Source organism: Papio anubis, chromosome 1 (genome assembly GCF_008728515.1).
Source record: "Papio anubis isolate 15944 chromosome 1, Panubis1.0, whole genome shotgun sequence".
Taxonomy (NCBI): Eukaryota; Metazoa; Chordata; class Mammalia; order Primates; family Cercopithecidae; genus Papio; species Papio anubis.
This window is the reverse complement of record NC_044976.1, coordinates 158812129-158832821: the sequence shown is the minus strand read 5'-3', so window position 1 is coordinate 158832821 and position 20693 is coordinate 158812129. Positions and strand designations below refer to the sequence as shown.

At 44.8% G+C, this 20693-nt stretch overlaps 1 protein-coding gene across 5 annotated transcripts; it reads right to left on the bottom strand.

Moving 5' to 3' along the window:
- Positions 1-1284: 1284 nt before the first annotated feature.
- On the bottom strand, positions 1285-18412 carry ADIPOR1 (adiponectin receptor 1). Of its 5 annotated transcripts, XM_009189718.2 has the most exons (9): positions 18079-18285; positions 14113-14179; positions 10823-11057; positions 8625-8741; positions 7187-7358; positions 5441-5627; positions 4229-4416; positions 2493-2686; positions 1285-2175 (listed from the first exon to the last, which is right to left on the bottom strand). In XM_009189718.2, exons 3-9 carry the CDS (start codon positions 10961-10963, stop codon positions 2047-2049), a joined length of 1128 nt encoding a protein of 375 aa, XP_009187982.1. In that variant the 5' UTR covers positions 10964-11057; positions 14113-14179; positions 18079-18285; the 3' UTR covers positions 1285-2046. The 5 variants fall into 5 exon arrangements, with proteins under 5 accessions (XP_009187982.1, XP_031512804.1, XP_003893334.1 ...); XM_031656944.1 differs by lacking the exons at positions 14113-14179; positions 18079-18285 and adding an exon at positions 18397-18412; XM_003893285.3 differs by lacking the exon at positions 14113-14179.
- Between the last annotated feature and the right edge of the window lie 2281 nt (positions 18413-20693).

Below are 20693 nucleotides of genomic sequence, written 5' to 3'. Positions count from 1 at the left end.
TTCTAATTTGGTTTCAGTCTGGTCAGAGTGAGACAGTTTATCATTTTGGTTTTAATTTACATTTCCCTGGTTACCACTTGAGGCAGAGAAACTTTTCCTGTTGGTGTAGGTGGATTATTTTTTTAAAAGGATAATTTGTTCTTCCACTGTAGAAACTTGACCCTTGATGTGAACCCAACCTTAACTCAAGAAGACTGCCCTTAAACTGCCTGTATTAGCTGAGAAGTGATTACTGCTATCTTGTGCTATATAATGAACAGCACTCATGTCAGCTTGAGAACAATTCACAGTAGCACTGAAAGGCATGGAATGACCCCTGGATGAGACAACCTTAGGCAACGTGGGATATATCCCTAAACTTTGGGATCTATTCCAACACTTTTGATAATCTTCTAATTATTACTACTATTACTTTTTTTTTTTTTTTTGAGATGGAGTATCACTCTGTTGCCTGGAATGCAGTGACACCATCTTGGCTCACTGCAACGTCCGCCTCCCAAGTTCAAGCAACAAGTAGCTGGGATTACACGGGCCTGCCATGTCTGGCTAATTTTTTTATTTTTAGTAGAGACAGGGTTTCACCATCTTGGCCAGGCTGGTCTTGAACTCCTGACCTTGTGATCCACCCACCTCAGCCTCCCAAAGTGCTTAAAGGCATGAGTCACCGCGTCCAACCTATTACTATTATTTTTTTGAGACAGTCTTGCTCTGTTGCCCAGGCGAGTGCAGCGGTGTGATCTCAGCTCACTGCAACCTCCACCTCCCGGGTTCAAGTGATTCTCGTGCCTTAGCCTCCTGAGTAGCTGGGATTACAGGCGCCCACCACCACACGAGGCTAATTTTTGTATTTTTAGTAGAGATGGGGTTTTACCATGTTGGCCATGTTGGTCTTGAACTCCCGGTCTCAAGCAATACACCCGCCTCGGAGTCCCAAAGTGCTGGGATTATAGGCGTGAGCCATTGCACCCGGCCCTGAGAATCTCCTAATTATTGAACACTACTATAACATACTGATTTCTCTAACAAGATGGTCTGTTCTTTTCAAATGGCTCTATGAAAAAAAAAATTTAAAAATGTAAAAAGATAATTCGTGCAACAATTACATAAAAAAGCTGTATTGGGGAACGGATGCTAGGAATTCAATTAGGTTCATTTATTGGCCTGCATGTGCCAGCCTGTCAATGCCTATGATTCAAATTTGTGCCTCAGGAGAATCTGAAATTATCACAGGTCTGACTTAATCTTTTGGAGTTGTGTGCAAATAATCAAGACCATACATGTGAAATCTTTGAATGCCAAGTGTCTTCTGTACTTTCTTTTATTAACATCATAGTCTTTGCATCAAGATACATAGCAATGATAGCAGGTTTCTTTTTAAAGCTTAGTATTAAATATTAAATATCTTTCCCCATTTAAATTTTACATTACTCTGCCAAGAAAAAAAAAAAAAAATTAAAACTCAAGTTACTTGAAGCCTGGACACACTTCCATGATTAGCCGGGCTAGGTAAAAGTTGGTGGCTTGCTTCTTCCTGCTCTGTAAGCAGATCCAGGCCCTAGAAAGATGGGACCAGGGTATATAATTGTTTTTGAAAAGTGTGCTACAAAAATGGATGGCCTGTTATAAGCCAGGATACAAAGTTAAGGATGGGGGTAAGGGAGGGACATTTACTTCCAGAAAAAAAGACAGAATTTCTGAAGAGTCCCAGTCCAAAATTTTCCCAAAATGGCTGGAGGAGAGGATAAAATCTCAACATGAGTTTCAAAGTACTGTCTCTGTGAGGGACCGGTAGATGCCTTGCTGAGGAGGGTAACTGCTGGGGGGGGATGGCTAAGTCTCACCATGCCCCATCCCCAGCTAGGAGAATGGAAATGGAAAGTTTATTGCCCAGTGGGGGTGAAACTGGGCTGAAGCTTGGTTGGTACTGAATTCTCTAAGAGGTTTCTTCTGGAAACAGACAACTCAGACTCTTCCTCTCACTTCAGCAAAGAAGTTATTTTTAAAAGCACTTGGGAAGTTCCTCCTCCACCCCGCAGGTGGGAAGGCTCAGAGAAGGGTGTCATCAGTACAGCCGCCTTCCAGGCCGTAACGGAATTCCTGAAGGTTGGAGACCCCATAGAAGTGGACAAAGGCTGCTGCCACCACCAGGACATGGAAAATCTGATGAGACTGGAACTGTAGGAATAAAAAAGAGAAGAGCCTTTAGGATAATGCAAGGAGGAATAAGAAACAAGTAGGAGAAAGCATTTGCTACTTCTAGTTTCTCCTTAATTAAACAAATTTGTTTTAATATCATAAAAGTGGTATAGTTTTAAAAACACAGTCCTTGTCAGAAATACACCAAAATGTTAACACTGACAATTTTCCTTCAATGTACATATATGTACCTCCACACACTATATGATCCAGTCTCTCACCACCTTTGCCTCAGACCTTTAAATGTGGGCTGTTCATTCACCATCACAGGCCCTGCTGGAAGACTCATTTCTTACCCATATGTCAAATTTTCCAGGAAAGAAGCGCTCAGGAATTCGAGCAGCATAAAGGCCAGCTCCAGTGATGTACATCACAGCCATGAGGAAGAACCAGCCCATCTGGCCCACTGTGGTGGCCTTGACAAAGCCCTCAGCAATAGTAAAGTGCATGGTGGGCACGACGCCACTTAAGCCAAGTCCCAGGAACACGCCTGAACAGAACAGACATAAGACTGTCAGACAAGGAAACAGCCACCACATGGAAGGCACTGCTTACTCTGAAATTTCAATGTTTATGATAATTAGCTATTTTTGGATGAACAGTACATATTTAGGAAACTTAGTTACCAGATGGATAACACTCAGCAGATATTTCTTCTATGTCCTGAACGGGAAGAAGCTGTGTAAGTGCTTACTACCTTTTAAGGAGCACCAAGAACAAACATCTCGTATTTTTCATTATCTGTTAAGGAATTTAGGTAAAAATGATATGTCAAGACCCTCTGATGTCTAATTTGGGTACAGAACTTAGATGGCAAAGGCTTCAGTTGGCTCCCAAGTCAGAGAAGCGTACAGGAGGCTTCCTGTTAAGATCATAAAAGTCTTACATAACCGGGACTCTGACCTCCTGAGTAGACAGATATACCCAGATTAGCAGTTATCCTGTAGCTGCCGGGACACACAGATAAGGCAAGAGCAAGGGAAGAATGGGTACTTGTCTCAATACCATTACACTACACATAACTGAAGGGCAGGGACTACCTCTCCATCTTTGTAGATACCCTTGTTTAAGCACAGTGCATGGCACGTGGCTGGTGCTTGATAAATATTTCATTATTATTTTTCTTTTCTTTTCTTTTCCTTTTCTCTCTTTCTTTTCTTTTCTCTTTTTTTTTTTTGACATAGAGTCTTTCTTTGTTGCCCAGGCTGGAGTGCAGCAGCGCAATCTTGGCTCACTGCAACCTCTGCCCTCCCTGGGTTCAAGTGATTCTCCCGCCTCAGCCTCTCGAGGAGCTGGGATTACAGGCGCCTGCCACAGCGCCGACTAACTTTTATATTTTTAATAAAAACAGGGTTTTACCATGTTGGAGAGGCTAGTCTCGAACTCCTGACTTCAAGTGATCCGCCCGCCTCGGCCCCCCAAAGTGCTGGGATAACAGATGTGAGCCACTGCTCCCAGACAATATTTAATTAACTGAAGGTTAAAATATAGCAGATATTAATTGTAAAGGAGCTAAAGACTAGTGGTAATTGGTGGTGTTGCTGCAAGTAACGAAAGCTTAAAATAAGAGTCCAGATGAGATGAGACAACACAAAGATGTTTATGCTTGTAGCTACTACTTTGTTACCAGTGTTTATGCTCAAGGTATTTTCATTCACCAAACCAGGTATTCCATTCCCTTAGTAAAATGCCTCTGAGGGTTTTAATTTTAATCCATTGGTCTGAGCTTGGGACTCAGGTCACTAAAATTACTGTGCTTGCTACATTTTTAAACTGTCACAGACCAAGTATAAGAGTAGCTATATCTGTGCTTGCAGTTAATTGACCAGCTGGGTAATGATCTGTCCTATTAGCATTCTACTGAAATAGTATGAACTGAGCTTTGAAATTGATGCTGTTTTGAAAGTTCTGAAACACAAATCAGGGCTTGGGTGGGGTTCTCAAGCTGCAAACCTTAAGGCTCAGATAGGTTTGAGCCTATTAGGCCTAAGGTCTAAATACTTTTGAGGTTGACATATGTCTTCCGACCTACCTGCTCTTGTCTGCCGGTGCTTAGGAGTGGCAAACCGGTCCCACTGCGCCACAATGATGGCAGAAATGCCCAGGACACAGACGATGGAGAGGTAGATGAGCCGTGGCTGTGGGGAGCAGTAGAAGGAATAATAGAGCCAGGGGACAAAGCTCCCCATAATTAGAAGAGCAATCCCTGAATAGTCCAGTCTAAAAAGAACCACAAAAATGAAACAAATCAGTGGGAGAAATGAATTTGTATGGCTCCTTTAACTAGCTCTTTCTGTTCTCCACCTGCTCCCAGATTGAACCATCCCCTCACTTCCCATACAATCTATCCTGTATTCTGGATTAAAATTCCACAAGGTCACTTCTATTTTACGATGGAAAAGTCTCTAAGAATCCCCATTCAAAGAACTCTATCCCTTTCCCTTACTAGTGAACAGCTGTATCTCCCCTAGTAGACACTCGAATATAGAAATTCCATCACAATCCAGCTGGTTCCCAGCATCACACTCAGGAAGGGCTTTGAAAATTCTCCTATTCTGATAGAATGAGTTCTAAAAACAAAATTCTTAAATTGGGAGTGGCACTAAGGGATACTCTAGCTTTTTCTATCTTAGTTGACTTTTTAAATGAGGAAAATGTACCCTTCTTACTGATGTTGTTAGGAAAAACAAAATAATATACCACTGTCACCACCAAAACCAATAATAACAAAAACAAGCAAACAAATAGAACCCCAGGCTCACAGCTGGGGAAGAGAGAAAGCACACGATGATGGACATCTGGAGCTTCCAGCAATGCATGGGCAGCAAAGATAAGCTTTACTTGACTGGTGGGTAGAAGCACCAGCAGAATGAAGCACAGACTATTCACCACACCCTACTCTGGCTTGGGCTAATAGTAAGTTACGCTAGGAATGGGTACAAGGTCTTGGAAAGCAGCCAGTGCACTGGCACTCTAAGCTGCACAAAAGATAGTACTTTTCAGGTAGAAAATATATTCCACAATTGGTCCCTCCATCTGTTGAGGAGGATGCAGCAAGTCTGTTCATTAACTGTTCAGGAGAAAAGCTTCATCACCCCACTATCCCCACAGAACAGAGAGGTTTTCCTCTGGCATATCAAGAAACCTTTAGGAGTAATATGAGCTCCTAGCACCCAGTAAGCACTGGGATCTCAAGATGTGACAACAGTGCACAGTCCTTTCCTATGGTGTTCTTTCAACTCACTTGGAAAAAGTCCGAGAGACTTTCTCTGAATGACAATAGACGGTGTGAAAGAGCCAGGAGAAGCTGAGGCAGAGCACTGCACCCAAAAAGAACATCCCAAAAACCACCTTCTCCTGTAGAGGGGCCATGAAGTACATATTTGGTCTGAGCATGGTCAAGATTCCCAAAAAGAGAAACAGCACGAAACCTGCAGGAGGGTAAAATTAAAAAAACCTGTAAGAAAAAAGGGAATGTGTACGCTTTGACAGTTGATGTTTTTGAATCAGTGAGCTACGGGCAACATCACTAACGATCAGGGAAATAGAAATTAAAAGCACTATGAGATACCACCTTATTCCTGCAAGAAAGGCCATTATTAAGAAGTCAAAAAACAACAGATGTTGGCATGGATGTGGTGAAAGGGGAATGCTTATACACTCCTTGCGGGAATGTAAATTATAAATTAGTATAACCTTTATGGAAAAGGGTACAGAGATTCCTTAAAGAACTAAAAGTAGAGCTACTATTTGATCCACCAATCCCACTACTAGGTATCTACCCAAAGGAAAAGCAGTCATATGAAAAAGACACATGCCCATGTTATGTTTATTGTAGCACAATTCACAACTCTAAAGATATGGAACCAACCTAAGTGTCCATTGACCAATGAGTGAATAAAGAAAATGTGGTGTATATACACCATGGAATACTACTCAGCCATAAAAACGAATGCAATAATGTCTTTTGCAGCAACCTGAATGAAGCTGAAGGCCACTATTCTAAGTGAAGTAACTTAGGAATGAAAAATCAAATACTATGTATGTTCTCACTTACAAGTGGGAGCTAAGCTATGAGTATGCAAAGGCCTACAGAGTGATATAATGGATTATGGAGACTCAGAAGCGGGAGGGTGAGATAGGGGTGTAGGATAGAAAAACTACATATTGGGTACAATGTACACTGCTCAGGTGATAGGTGCATTAAAATCTCAGAATTCACCAGTATATAATTCATCCATGTAACCAAATCCAATCCCCACCCTTTGTAGCCCAAGAGCTATTGAAAAAAAAGAAAAAATCAGAAAGCTATGAGGTTTAGCTGTGTAACTGCAGTCAAAAGTTTCAAAGAAAGTGGCACCGGTCACAGAAACCCAGACAAAAAGACCATTTTTTGAAACGTTAGCATTTTACTTTTTTTTTTGAGACGGAGTCTCGCTCTGTCGCCCAGGCTGGAGTGCAGTGGCCGGATCTCAGGTCACTGCAAGCTCCACCTCCCGGGTTTATGCCATTCTCCTGCCTCAGCCTCCCGAGTAGCTGGGACTACAGGCGGCCGCCACCTCGCCCGGCTAGTTTTTTTGTACTTTTTAGTAGAGATGGGGTTTCACCGTGTTCCCCAGGATGGTCTCGATCTCCGAACCTCGTGATCCGCCTGTCTCGGCCTCCCAAAGTGCTGGGATTACAGGCTTGAGCCACCGCGCCCGGCCTACATTTTACTTTTATAGTCGGAAATTATGAAGTACAGGGAATTGTCTCCACCTAGAACAGTTCTGCCAGGGATCACAAAAGAATATCTAGTCCCAGTTTCTTTGGTTTCTAGGCCTTTTACTCTCAGTCTTAAAGATCAGTGATCAAGGGTCAACCAAGGTCATTAGTAGTTTAAAGGCAGAACCCCAACTGTCAATGAATCCGAGCAACTCTGTTCGGCTCTATAATCCCTCGGCAGTTAGGGAGACAATGAATTCGACTTTTCCCCATCCAAACCACTCACCAAGCAGATGGGTCCAGATGTTGCCAGTTTCTGTATGGATGCGGAAGATGCTCTTGAAGCAAGCTCGAAAGGAGGGCATGGGTGGTCTGTGACCATGTAGCAGATAGTCATTGTCCTTTAGCCAGTCAGGGAGCACATCATATGGGATGACCCTCCAACGTCCCTCCCAGACCTAGAACATATACACTTTCTCTAGGTAGGGCACTAGAGAATAGTACCTTCCCCAAGGACAAGCAATGATGGAGAACCAGTCTAAGAAGATGTCAATCAGGCTCTGAATGGTCCTAGGTAGTAGTGGAGAACCAGCCTGGACTGGGAGATATCCAAGACATAGCATGAATGGGACTAGCAGAGTCCTGACTCATATTTTGACCATTAAAAAAAAAAAAAAAAAAATCCTGGCTGGGTGCTGCGGCTCATGCCTGTAATCCTAGCACTTTGGGAGGCTGAGGCGGGTGGATCACCTGACGTCAGGAGTTCAAGACCTGCCTGATCAACATGGTGAAACCCTGTCTCTACTAAAAATACAAAAACTGGGCATGGTGGCAGGCACCTGTAAACCCAACTACTTGGGAGGCCGAGGCAGGAGAATCATTTGAACCTGGGAGGCGGAGGTTGCAGTGAGTGGAGACTGCACCACTGCACTCCAGCCTGGGTGACCAAGCAAGACTCTGTACTCCAACAACAACAACAAAAAATCCCTTTGTCTTTGTTTTATGCTAGTTTATCTGGAGAAGTTTTAAGTAAGTGTTTCTCAACCTTTTAAGAAAATATGGTGCAACCAGGCTGGGCACAGTGGCTCACGCCTGTAATTCCACCACTTTGAGAGGCCAAGGTGGGCGGATCACCTAAGGTTGGGAGTTCGAGACCAGCCAGACCAACATGGAGAAACCCTGTCTCTACTGAAAGTACAAAAATTAGCTGGGCGTGGTGGCACATGCCTGTAATCCCAGCTACTCGGGAGGCTGAGGCAGGAGAATGGCTTGAACCCGGACGGCAGAGGTTGCGGCGAGCTGAGATCGTGCCATTGCACCTGGGAGACAAGAGCAAAACTCCGTCTCAAAAAAAAAAAAAAAATATGGTACAACTTCCTTTAGGCTACTTGAAATCTCAAAATTGACATACTGAATAAAAACAAAACAATTATAAACATCATTTTAAAAAGCACACAGATCCCTCCTTTGCCCCTCTCCAGGAGATTCTATCTCATGTCCCATCCCTCCACCAATTAGATTCTAAGTTCTTTACCACGTCTTTTTAGAGTAGGGGTTCTTAATCTAGGATCCATGCACTATGGACAGGATCCAGGGAGTAGATGGCAAATCCACTCCTTCCCAGGAGTAAAAGCTCTTCAACCCAGTGGAAGCTTGCTGGCTGGGGACATCCCAGACAGGCCTGCTGCCCTTCCTCTTCCAGGACAGAAACTCATAGGCCATACCTTGTACACAAACTCCTCCATCTTCTCCATGGCGTGGTGGGCTTGCAGGGGAAGTGTCAGTACCCGCACCTCCTCCTCTTCTTCCTGGGGCACTGGACATGTTTGCTCTTCTTCAGCCTGTGGGGGAAAAACCCCACAACAATCCAGGGAGTCATCTCATAAACTGTACTATTCCAGAGCAGAGACCCAGAAAAACCCAAACCTAACGCCTTCTGCCCAGCCTCTTTCCTACAGAGGGTCTTGTGGTCTCTTCTCCAAAAGCATACATACTTAGTTTACAATACTAGTTAGAAATTTATTAATACTTCATAAATGCTGGAGTGAACATCTATGCAGTGTGTAAAAGGACTCTCACAGAGACTAGCATTGGGGGAATGCAGGATTAGCATACCAGCTCTAGGTACTGAATGACATCCTTTCCTCTAGGATAGTGGTTCTCAACTTTCCTCAGTTTCCCAAAGAGTTCTCTCTTCTAGGCCATTACATTTTCTTTCTTTTTTTTTTTTTTTGAGATGGAATATCCCTCTGTCACCCAGGCTGGAATACAGTGGTGCAATCTCTGTTCACTGCAACCTCCGCCTCCCAGGTTCAAGCAATTCTCATGCCTTGGCCTCCAAGTAGCTGGGATTACAGGCGCCCACCACCACGCCTGCCTAATTTTTGTACTTTTAGTAGAGATGCAGTTTCACCATCTTGGCCAGACTGGAACTCCTGACCTCAAGTGATCCTCCCGTCTCGGCCTACCAAAGTGCTGGGATTACAGGCTGTGCTACCAGCCCAGCCTACATTTTCAAAACAATGAAAAAGACAGAGTCTCAGAGAGTTCCATAACAATAATTCTGTTCAGAGTTCCCTGTTCACTGACTCTAGGGATGCTGTCATGATTGAAACTTTGTATCTATAGTAGCTCCCAGGAGTACCAGGGCCTCCAAACTGGTTCCATGGAAAACAGCAGTACTGACTCCAGGGCCTAAAAGAGCACACCCAGGAGAGCACTTGCCTGTGAAAGGAAGGGAACTTTTCTCTCTCTCTCTATCCCAAGGCTCTGAATCATGTCTATAGAAAGCCTGGCAGTTCAACTCCTTTTCTGGGCTATTTCTCTCCTGTTGTTGATGGTCACTGGTAAACACATTGTCCATCTTAGATTTTGTGCTACAGCTTCCAGCCAGCCTACCCCAATGTCCATTCTCTCTCTTCCTAAGTAACAAAGTCCACAGTTTTGTTCAGGGTGGCAATGTTACTGCAATTTTACTCAGGCTGCACTTTCCAACCTCCACTGCAGCTGAATATAGCTATGTAAGTAAGTTCTGGCCTAAGTGTTATGAGGTACTTCCTGATAGTCCCTTTATTTTTGTTTTTCTGAGAGGGGGTTTCACTCTTGTTGCCCAGGGTGGAGTACAATGGCAGGATCTCAGCTCACTGCAACCTCTGCCTCCCAGGTACAAGTGATTCTCCTGCCTCAGCCTCCCGAGTAGCTGGGATTACAGGCGAGTGCCACCACACCCAGCTAATTTTTGTATTTTTTAGTAGAGATAGTCCCTTTAAAAGGGAAAGAGGTGGCCGGGCACAGTGGCTCACACCTGTAATTCCAACACTTTGGGAGGCTGAGGCAGGAGGATCACTTGAGCCTAGGAGTTTAAAAGATTAGCCTGGGCAACATGGCAAGACCTTATCTCAATAAGAATAAAAGGGAAAGAGAGGGCCTTTCTTCTCCTTTCCCTTCATGGGGGGTAGAATGTGGGTATGATGGGCAACATATTAAGAGTGATGGGGGAGCAACACAGGTGCCTGACAGTGGTAGAGTCTCCATATTAGCCCTGGATTGGTTACTTCTGAAATTCTTTTGCTTGAGAGACTTCTGTCCTGTCAAACCTGTAAGGATTTTTGTGTGTTATATGAAGCCAAACCTAATCCTAATTGACTGCTTCCTTCATTCATTCAGATATTTACTGATTATTTATTGGACTGCAGGCCTTGTGCTAGGCACTGGCGTTACAAAGATGAGTGAATTCCCAAAAGCTTACAATGGGGAAAGCAGACAACAAGATGTTTATAATAGTATGATAGAGACTCGGATAGAGACATTTCCAGAATGCAATGTTCCTCCTTTTGGACACTGAGATCTTAAAAAAGAGAAACTGAGAGAGTTCTAAGGAGAGAAACTAAACAAGGGGATGACTCCTGGGAAGATGACTTACTTTGGTTGGGTTGGCGATTACCCGTTTGCCCTTCTCTTCTAGCAGGGGTCCTAGTTCAGCCAGTTCCACCGTGTCAGTTTCCCTGTTACTGGCAGGAGTCCCATTCCCCTGTGCCACCACAGATCCTTTGTGGGAAGACATCTGGCTGGTACCTCAATACCCTGCAGCTTCAGCTTGGGGAAAGGTTGGGGTCTCTCAGCCCCAGGGGGCAGAGATCGCCCTGTGATAGTAGACACTAAAAGCAAACACAAATATGAAGGATTGACAATTTATTCCTCTTACAGTTTCATTTCTATACTCTAATATTGAATAAGAAGCTAATCAACCCATATCCTGTCTCCAATTCTAAAGGCCAGTTAATTGCTTAAATGAAATCTATTCCTGTCCTCCCTCTTTAACGTCAGGCTTTACCCAGAACCTCACTGATCTTATAAGTAAGGCTGAAAATGTAACACCTAGTTGCTTGCTTTCAAATGATCTAAGGTTACTGCACCAAACTGTCACCACAGAAAAACAGCTACCCACCCTCAACTCACTCCCACAGGTATGGAACCATTTAGTGAGAAGAGTCTCACCTACCACTCCCAAAGCTCACTCTGCCCAAGAAAGGCCTAGCTCTGAGACTGAGGAACAAAAATATAAAGCCATCATCTGGCTGCAATTACTACAAGATCATCCAGGTTTAGAAATGAACTAAATGCCAACTGAACTCAGTTGGACCTTATCTACAAATGCTTTGATAAATGTGTCATGCATACAAAAGGAACTTGGTTATGGGACAGATGCCTAGTGGTTAATTTCTCTGCGAAGTCTACTAATTCTATTATAGCATTATAGCCTGAGTTCAACCCTGGGATAACAAGCTTTCATTACAATCTGTCCCGCAAGCAAGCAAGAACTTACCTGGAAGCAGGAAGGTAAAGACAAGGAGGCAGCCCCAGTTTACCCTTTGCCACACATACCTAATAACCAGCTCCGCAAGAACTTGTTTCAACCACCACAACCCATAATCTAAGCCCCACTCAAATGAGTATTTCAGAAACTAGAGACAGGCACACACAAAATCAGAAAAACCCAGAATTCCATTTTCTAGGAAAAATCTCGGACACTTTAGGTTTTCCTGGGTTGGACTTTCACAGTAGTCTTTAATCAGGCCTCAGGGAAATGCAAATAAAAAAAGAGGGAAAGAGGGAGAAAGTTTCCAAAGATTTCCACTATGCTGTAAATGATTAGTTCTTTCCCCACCCCTACCCCACACAAAGGACTTTATTAGTTATAGCAACAGCAGTTGCCAGAATATTAGCATTTTCTGGCATTGGTTACCCAAGCCCCACCCAAACCCAAATAACCACATTGCAATGCAGGGAGGGCCAGGTAACACCTGCGCATGGAGTGGGTTGCATTCCGGGAGAGGAAACTTAAGCTTAGGGAACTCCAATCTTTTATATTGGGCAGTAAACATAACTTTGCTCCTGAGGGAGACACTATATCATCCATGGCTATTCACTATATACAAATATCTTTGATATCTTGTGTTAGTTCTTTTTTATCTAAGAGTAATCACAGTTCCTTCTCAGGGATTATAAATCTCTTTCTCTGACTCCCCAACTCTGTCTGTCTCTCTGTCTCTCTCTCTCTCCCCCTCCTTCCCTCCTGGAGCTGGGACACCCTTCTTTTCCTGCCCTTGGACATCAGAAACTCCAGGTTCTCCTGCCTTGGGATTCTGGGACGTGCACCAATAGCCCCCTGGGTTCTCAGGCCTTCAGCCTTAAACTGAACCAGTTACGGACTTCCCTCGTTGTCTAGCTTGCAGATGACATACTGTGGGACTTAGTCTCCGTAATCTCATGAGCCAATTCCCCTAATAAATCCCACCTCTATCCATAGGTATGTATCCTATTGGTGCTTTCTGGAGAAACACTTACTAACACATCAGGTAAGGGCAATCCTCAAGCTTCTAAACAGTCATGAGTCATGCTACGCTCAACCCACAAGCACAGCTGAAAGCAACCAGCAATTTAGTCCAAGAGAGACAAAAACAATAACTTGCTATACAGCAGACCTTTATATGGTGTCAACACATAGGCAGTTCCTCTTCCTTTAAATGTGCAAGACTCTGACGAGATGCCAGCACACAGTCATAGTGAACAATTGGGCTCAAGGAGAACAGGAAGCTGAAGGACTCTGAAAACCTTGAGGATGGGCAACCCACATGACAGGGACACTAGGAAATCTTTCTCAATAGGCTGACCTCAAAACATATTTCCTCAAAGTGAAGTACTACTGAATCAGCACCGTTACTAAAAAAAAACATTATATCGCAAGCAAAAAACAAAAAACAAAAAACAAACACTTTATATCGCAAGCAAAAAACATAAATAGTTTTGGGCATCTTGGATAAATCTGAAAAGAGGGGCACACTTAGCTTGCGATACTGTTGGCAGTAATTTAGATCAGACCACCAGGGCAGAAACAAAAAAAACAAAACAAAATTCTGGTTCTGAGATGCAATACACGGATCATAAGATAATAAATATACTTTATTTTGGTTAGAACCCATTTCAAAATGAATGAATGGGGCAGATTCCAGCTTGCGAGCATATGACTTAACTTCTAGCCACTTAGATAAGGGCTTATGCACATTTTCTTGTGCTTGTGGTGGCTTCTCTTATCCCTTTCCCCAGAGTAAGTCAACACATTCATTATTTAGCAAGTGTATTTAGGAACAGCACCCTAAGGCATTCTAAGATACTGTGCAAAATACAAGTTGAACAAGTTATAGCACTGTTTTCAAAGAGCCAGATAACATAGGTAGTTTGTCATATGCACAAAAATAAGTGATACAATTTGATTGCTCCAGGAGGGCAGTGGAGGGAGAGAACCCCTCAACTAGAACGGCCACACACTAAATTTAGTCATTTTGAGTGCTATGTAACTATTTTACTAGAGGCAATGAGAATAATATAGAGAAAATTTAAGGTGGGCAATTAGGGTCCAAAGATCATATGCAGAATCCAGCTTGGCATTCTTACTAATTTCATCATTTGATCTGAAAAGTTTTTATGCCCTCAAGTCTTCTGGTTATCATCAGCCTTTTCCCTTTTCAGTCCAACACAATTACTATTAGTTCTTCTGATTCCCTCTAGCTCCTCTATCACTAGCTCCTATATCACCTCTACACATCTTCTAGACCCAGAGTCACCAAAACCTGAGACCCCAGTTAACTCACAAACCAGCCAACAGCTACAACTCATCATACAAAATATATCATCATGCATTAAAGTACATACAATGGAGGTCAATGGAGATCATGTCATCATAGTGAGCAAAGTCCATTGTCCAGTTTGGTCTTCTAAACTGTAGTAACACAGAGACAGGAAAGGGAGAGATAGGGATCGGACGTCTGGCAAGAAAGAAGAGCAAATAATACTAGGATCTGAAAATACCACTTCTATGGGGTGGATCACTCACAAACAATGGAGAATTACAAGTGCGTTTTAGTCTATGATGTAAAATCAGAACAAACCCCTAAGGTGTTACAATGATCCTAGGAGAGCCAACTTTCTGCCAGTTTTCTATGTCCTTATGTATTTTAGAGGAAATGCCTTTCCCCTCAAGCTTGCCACACCCAATATTGCAAATTATATTTGAACCAAACTCGACTGAGTGCATTTTTGATGGGATTTCTTCAACTCAAGCTAATAAACTTTTACCACTAAGCTTTCCAACTGGGTAAACCTAGGATATTAGAGAGTAAAGCTGTGGAGCAGGGAGGTGTTTGTACTCCTATAAATAAGATAATCTTGTGCCAAACTTGGGGAAAAGACTGATTTTTAATCACCAGCCAGTTAGCTGGAGAGTTACTTCACTGATAGTTTTTGGAGACATTTATACTGTGAACCAATTCCCAAGTTTTCCAGGTTATAGCACACCTTTCCGGGAGGCAAAGACACAAAGTTTCTAAGAGTTTAGTTCCCGGGCCTTTAGAGAGTCTGTGGGTAGGCTCTATCCATGCCTAGCCTGATTCTTGTGCTAAAGCAAGACCAGTCTAGCAGTATAGATAAAGAACACAGTCATCTTTCCCCTTATCTACTGTATGTTAGGGAGGATAGTTTCACAGCTTTGTTGGAGAAATATGAGTCAAAGCAAAAGCACATGTTTGAAATCACCAAACTACAGTAATAGGGCCTCAGCTCTCCTACTTGATGCCAAGCGTCCCAGAGTCTGAAGTGGAAAAACAATCTGACTTCCTTCGTAGTTTTTCCCCAACAGAAGAAGTCTTTTAAGAAAGGGTCTTGCTCGGTCATCCAGGCTGGAGTGCGGTGGTGTGATCTCAGCTCACTGCAGCCTCAATCTGCTGGACTCAAGCGATCCTCCCACCTTAGCTTCCCAAGTCTTAGTAACTGGGACTAAAGGCATGTGCCACCATGCCCAGCTAATTTTGTTTAGTTTTTGTAGAGATGAGGTCTCACTATGTTGCCCAGGCTAGTCTCGATCCCTCCAGCCTTGGCATCCCAAAGTGCTGGGATTACAGATATGAACCACTGTGCCTGACTGAAGAGGTGTTTTTGAGCCCTGACAGGCAAACTTTGCTAATGTTATGACAAAAAAAAGTGAACAGTATACAGGCATATGAAGGATTTTAACGCCAGCCCATTTTTTATTTTTTATTTTTGGAGTCAGGGTCTTGCTCCCAGTTCAGTCAGTTCCAGGCCCAGGCTGGAGTGTGTGGCATGATAATAGCTCACTGCAGCCTAGTACTCCTGGACTCAAGCAATTCTCCTGCATCAGCCTCCCAAAGTGCTGGGATTACAGGTGTGAGCCACCGCGCCCAGCCAATGCCAGCTCCCACTTTTTTTTTTTTTTTTTTTTGGAGACAAGAGTCTTGCTCTATCCCCCAGGTTGGAGTGCAGTGGTACGATCTGCTCACTGCAACCTCCGCCTCCCAGGTTCAAGCAATTCATTCTCATGCCTCAGCCTCCCAAGTAGCTGGGATTACAGGCACCTGCCACCACATCCGGATAATTTTTGTATTTTTAGTAGAGACAGGGTTTCGCCATGTTGATCAGGTTGGTCTCGAACTCCTGACCTCAGGTGATCCACCTGCCTCAGCCTCCCAAAGTGCTGAGATTACAGGCATGAGTTACCATGCCTGGCCTGTGCCCCCAACATTTCTGAGCAGGAAAAAGGAATCAACTTCGAGCATGGTGAGAGGAACAAAGTCCAGGAAGTGACATTAGGGACAAATGGACATAACAACATTGATGAGTACTGACCCAAGAAAAAAACCTCATCATAATTCACAAAGCTTCTAGATATAAAGATGACTGCTTATCTTACCTGTGTGATAATAAGTAGATGGGACAGGATAATGTGGTAGGAGTGTTAAAGGTTTTCAGTTTGACTTTGTATTAGAAGTCAAAGGAAATTTCCTAAGGAAACAGAGAACAAATATACTGGCCTAGAAAGAAGGGCAATTTCTTAACCTTCACTAATCTGAGAATACGGATTACTTACAATATGCATGGTGTTGTGGTCACAGAGACAAAGCAAAGAGGAGTCAGAGGGTTGAAATGGTTGTTGGCCTCTAAACGGGGGAAATAACTTTCCTAATATCATTCTACAAGGCTTAGTGCCATTATGTGCAGGAGGAATTCAAAAGAAAAGCGCAACTTTAGTTGAAGTGATCAGAAAAGTTTTGTGGAAGATTTTATGAAAGGAGCTTGACAGGTGGAGATGGAAACAGGGCATTCCAGGAGCATATATGGTGTGAACAAGACATGAAAGAGCACAGTCCCCAGGGCAGTAAACAATTCATTTTTCCAAAGAGTCCTGGAAAGGTAAAATGAGGCCAGACTGAAGAAACTGAAAATAGCCTAAAAGCCTACTTAAGGTGGTGTACTTTATAAATCAGCAATGGGGATCGGTGGATTAATGTTGCTTCCTGTTACTTTTCTGAGATTCTCTCCTACCTGCAGGCAAAGTCTTGACCACTGAGAATAGAAGGCTTTCAGATTCTACTCTACAATTAGGTATAGTTTTGCGGAGGTCTACCCTAACATGGGCCTTCACAGGAAACACTGGTTTTTATGACTGATTTCCCAAGTGCAAATCACAATATGGGTACATAAAAGTTACTCCTGGAGTAAATACACTTAGCAGCTGCAAGCCGGAACCCCGACATTGCAATCTGTTTAGCACCACCCTAAATTCCTGGCAGTATACAGATACTATACAACCTCAGGAACCGAAGTTGCACCATGGTGCCCTACCCAACTACTAGCAAAAGAGAAAAGCAGTGAACAGACCCCACTATTACTTCATTTCAGAAAAGAACCAGCCATTATAATCTTCATTTGTTTTGAAGACCGCAGCCTATGTATTCTCAGCTGTATTTTCTAGCCCGTCTTCCAAATTATTTGAGGGAAGTACTATGGTTAATCTACTAAAGAACCATGGCCTCCTGGTGCTCCTCTGACATCTGAAACGGTGTAAACTGAAATTGGCCTTGTCAGTTTCCCATTCTCCCACGGAGCACCAGAGGGAAACACTTACCTATTTTCTTAAAATCGAAGGCTTGAAGACCAAAATTCTCAAACAGAAGATAGTATACATCAATCCTAGATATCTCAGCTAATGAAATTTCATTTTCCCCCAAAGTAGCTTCGATTCTGCCCCGCATTTCAGCCTTCAGGATTTCCTTAACCCTGCAGAGCGATCACCAACCTCCCTTCCCACCCCATCAAAGTGAGGGCACTGTCACGACGTGGCTTGCCAAAGATTGTTGGTGTAGGAACCTTTGGGCTTCCCCGCCACCCCGTGCGGCTGTTCCCCGCTGAGAGGCGGTTCGCGACCTAGTCCCGCAGCACTCCCTGCCCACGCGCGGCGGCCTCGGGGCCAGGCTTAGCTCTGGCTGTCTGGTCCCGATCCCGGGAACCCATGCATCTCCACCCCGTGGGGCTAAAGGCGCAGCACTCACAAGACTGCCGGGAGTCGGGGGACAGCCGGGGACTAGCGCCCACTGCACCTAGGCCTCTTCGGAGGCGGCGCGCAGTGGGAGGGGCCGGAAATGTTTACAACCTCAACCGGCTGGACGCTGGGAGGCCGGGCGGCTCCAGGGCTGGGGCCCGGGCCCCTTGGCACTTCGGAGCGGGTTCCCCCAACGGCTGTCTCCTCCCCAGGTCTGGGTCGGGGCCCCCGGGGTCCCCGCGCTCCCACCGAGTCCCCGCCCACCGCGCAGCCCCGGGGAGACTTACAGCCTGGCGGGCGGGCTCTGCTGGGGGCCGCGGTCCCCCGCGCTACATCCCGCGGCGCTGGAGGCGGCCTGCGGCCGAGCGGCCCCGATCTTCAGCGCCCTCCCCGCGCCGGAAGGGGCGCGCGACCGCCCGCGTCACCTCCGCAGCCGCGTCACCTCCTCGCGGGCTCTGCCTCGCCCGTCCAATCCCAGGCCTTCTCGCGGAGTCCCAATCACAGGCCCGCACCCGCCGGCCACACCTCCCGCCCGGAGCCCAGCTCTGCCGCCCCGCCTTCCCTGCCGCCTGCCCACCCCCTCCGCCGCGGCCAGGTAACCTCACCCGCCCTGGGCTTGCGGTCGCTCGTCCGATTCCACACTCCACCTCGTTCCACTTCGTTATCGCAGCCTGAAGTGCGTGATGGAGAAGGAATTTCAGAGAATGAGGCCGAACGTCGGGAGGGAATACTGAATTTTCTACCATACACCTTGTCTCTCATCTCCTCTGTCCCCAAGGCTAGTCGTTTCATCTCTGAAACACTTCTTAATCCCTTCTTCAACCGCACAGTCCCTCCCTCCCACAAACTACTGAGCGCCTACCATGTGCCAGGCCCTGGGCTAGACCTCAGTCTGCCTCCTGTTATTTTCTTGTCAGAGAGCGGAATTGTTTCTAACCACCCTTGCTGGTGAACCCGTGCCCCCGCTCCTGCTCCTACAGGCACCCAGAGTGCAGATCGGGGAGACGACATAGGGTATAGTACAGCCCTTGTCTGAACCACACAACACAGAAGGGGATTTCAGGGTCTGCCATTTTCTCATTTCTCCCAAGAATGAAATAGTATTATTTTATTCCCACTTTTCAGATGACGTAACTATCATTTGGAGGGGTTCAGTAATGTGCTCAAGGTCACAGACTGGCCAGGGACAGAAGCTTGGCTCTATGTGACTCTAGAGCCCACGCTCTGGAGCCCCAGACACAGCAATACACAGTTGCTGAAAAGCAGAAAAGCAATGTCGATCTTCCTCTTGTGAGCGAACCTTCAACTCACAGGATTATTATAAGGATTAAATTATGTGATATAGATAGAGTACTTGGCACAGTACCTCAAAAAAAGTTTTAATTTTTTTTTTAGGGACACGTTCTCACTGTCACCTAGGCTGGAGTGCAGCGGTGCAATCATCAGATCATAGCTCACTGTGCAACTAGTGCCGTTCTAGAGGCAGAGAAAGTGACTCATTGTAATCTGATATAGGTGCCTCAGGGACGTGGCTCTTGGTCCTGGTTAAAAGCATGGGCTCTGGAGTCACACAGAGCCATGCTTCTGTCCCAGGCCAGTCTATAATCTTGAGCACATTACTAAATCCCTCCAAATGATAATTACCTCATCTGAAAAATGGAAATAAAATAATACTATTTCATTGGGTCTTTGTCAGGATTGAGTGAGATAATTCATGCAGGTTCTTATGATGAGGCCTGGTCAATGGTAAGTGCTTTCTAAATGTTAGCTATTACCGTGTTGCCCGTTGTATAAAACCCTCAGAAACTTCCCACTGTCCAAAGGATTGAGTCCAGGTTTCTTCAGCATAGTGTTTCAAGGCCCTTTGTGAGCTGGCTGTAACCTCTAAGGCCTCATCCTCCATTTTCCCTCTGGCATGTTGGGCCTTGGTGAACTAGTTCTTTAAAGTGAACTTCTCTTTCATTCCTCCAGGCTGTTGCACATGCTGATCCTTCTGTTGGACTGCCCTTCTCATTGTCTGCTGCAAGATGCCAGCAGATTACAATGCCCACTTCTAGGTTTGAGTTTGGCCTCAGACAATCCTAAATTTACATTTAGGCTCTGCCAGCCACTTACCAGCTGTATGACATTTGGCAAAGTATTTATCTTCAAGTCACATGATTATCATAAGGATTAAATTATGTGATGTAGATCGAGTACTTAGCACAGTACCTGGTACATGGCTCAAAATATTTTTGTATTTTTAGGGACAGGCTCTCACTCTGTCACCTAGGCTGGAGTACAGTGGTGCGATCATGAGATCATAGCTCACTGCAGCCTTGAACTCCTGGGCTTCATGGGATCCTCTCACCTCAGCCTCCCAAGTAGCTGGGCTGCAGATTCGTGCCACCATGCCCAGTTAATTTTTTATTTTTGTAGAGATAGGGTCTCACTATGTTGCCCAGGCTGTCAAAAATGTTAACTCTCTTTCCCCCCTTCCTCCCTTTCTGAATCTTTCTCAACCTCTTCCCACTTTGTGTGTACCTCTGCTATGGTATTAGTCACACTGTGTTATAATTATTTGTCACTTGTCTATCTTAGACTGTGAGTTTTTTGGGAGTCTAAGACCAGTCTTGGTCACACTTGTATCCTCAGGGCCTAGCACATGACAGATCCTTAATAAACGTTTGTATGTTGAGTGGATGAGGCAAAAACCCATGCAAGACAAGGAATGGTGATCTTCCACGTGAGAAATTCTCTTTACCAGCCTGCTTCACTGTCTGAGCCCAACATTCCTAAGCAAGATTTTCCTTCCTGGAGGTGAGGTGGCTGAGACTGTGTTACAGAGCACAGTGCATACACATATTAGCTGATCAAGAAATGTTGGATGGCACACCATCAACAGAATTTAGTGAAGGCTCTG

Bases quoted from the DNA above. Each gene is read 5' to 3' on its own strand.
- ADIPOR1 (XM_031656944.1), bottom strand. From the start codon at position 10,963: ATGTCTTCCCACAAAGGATCTGTGGTGGCACAGGGGAATGGGACTCCT. The intron at 8,742-10,822 runs GTAAGTCATCTT...TTTCCCCCACAG, and splicing joins TAATCGCCAACCCAACCAAA to GCTGAAGAAGAGCAAACATG. The intron at 5,628-7,186 runs GTGAGTGGTTTG...ACCCTCCTGCAG, and splicing joins CATCTGGACCCATCTGCTTG to GTTTCGTGCTGTTTCTCTTT.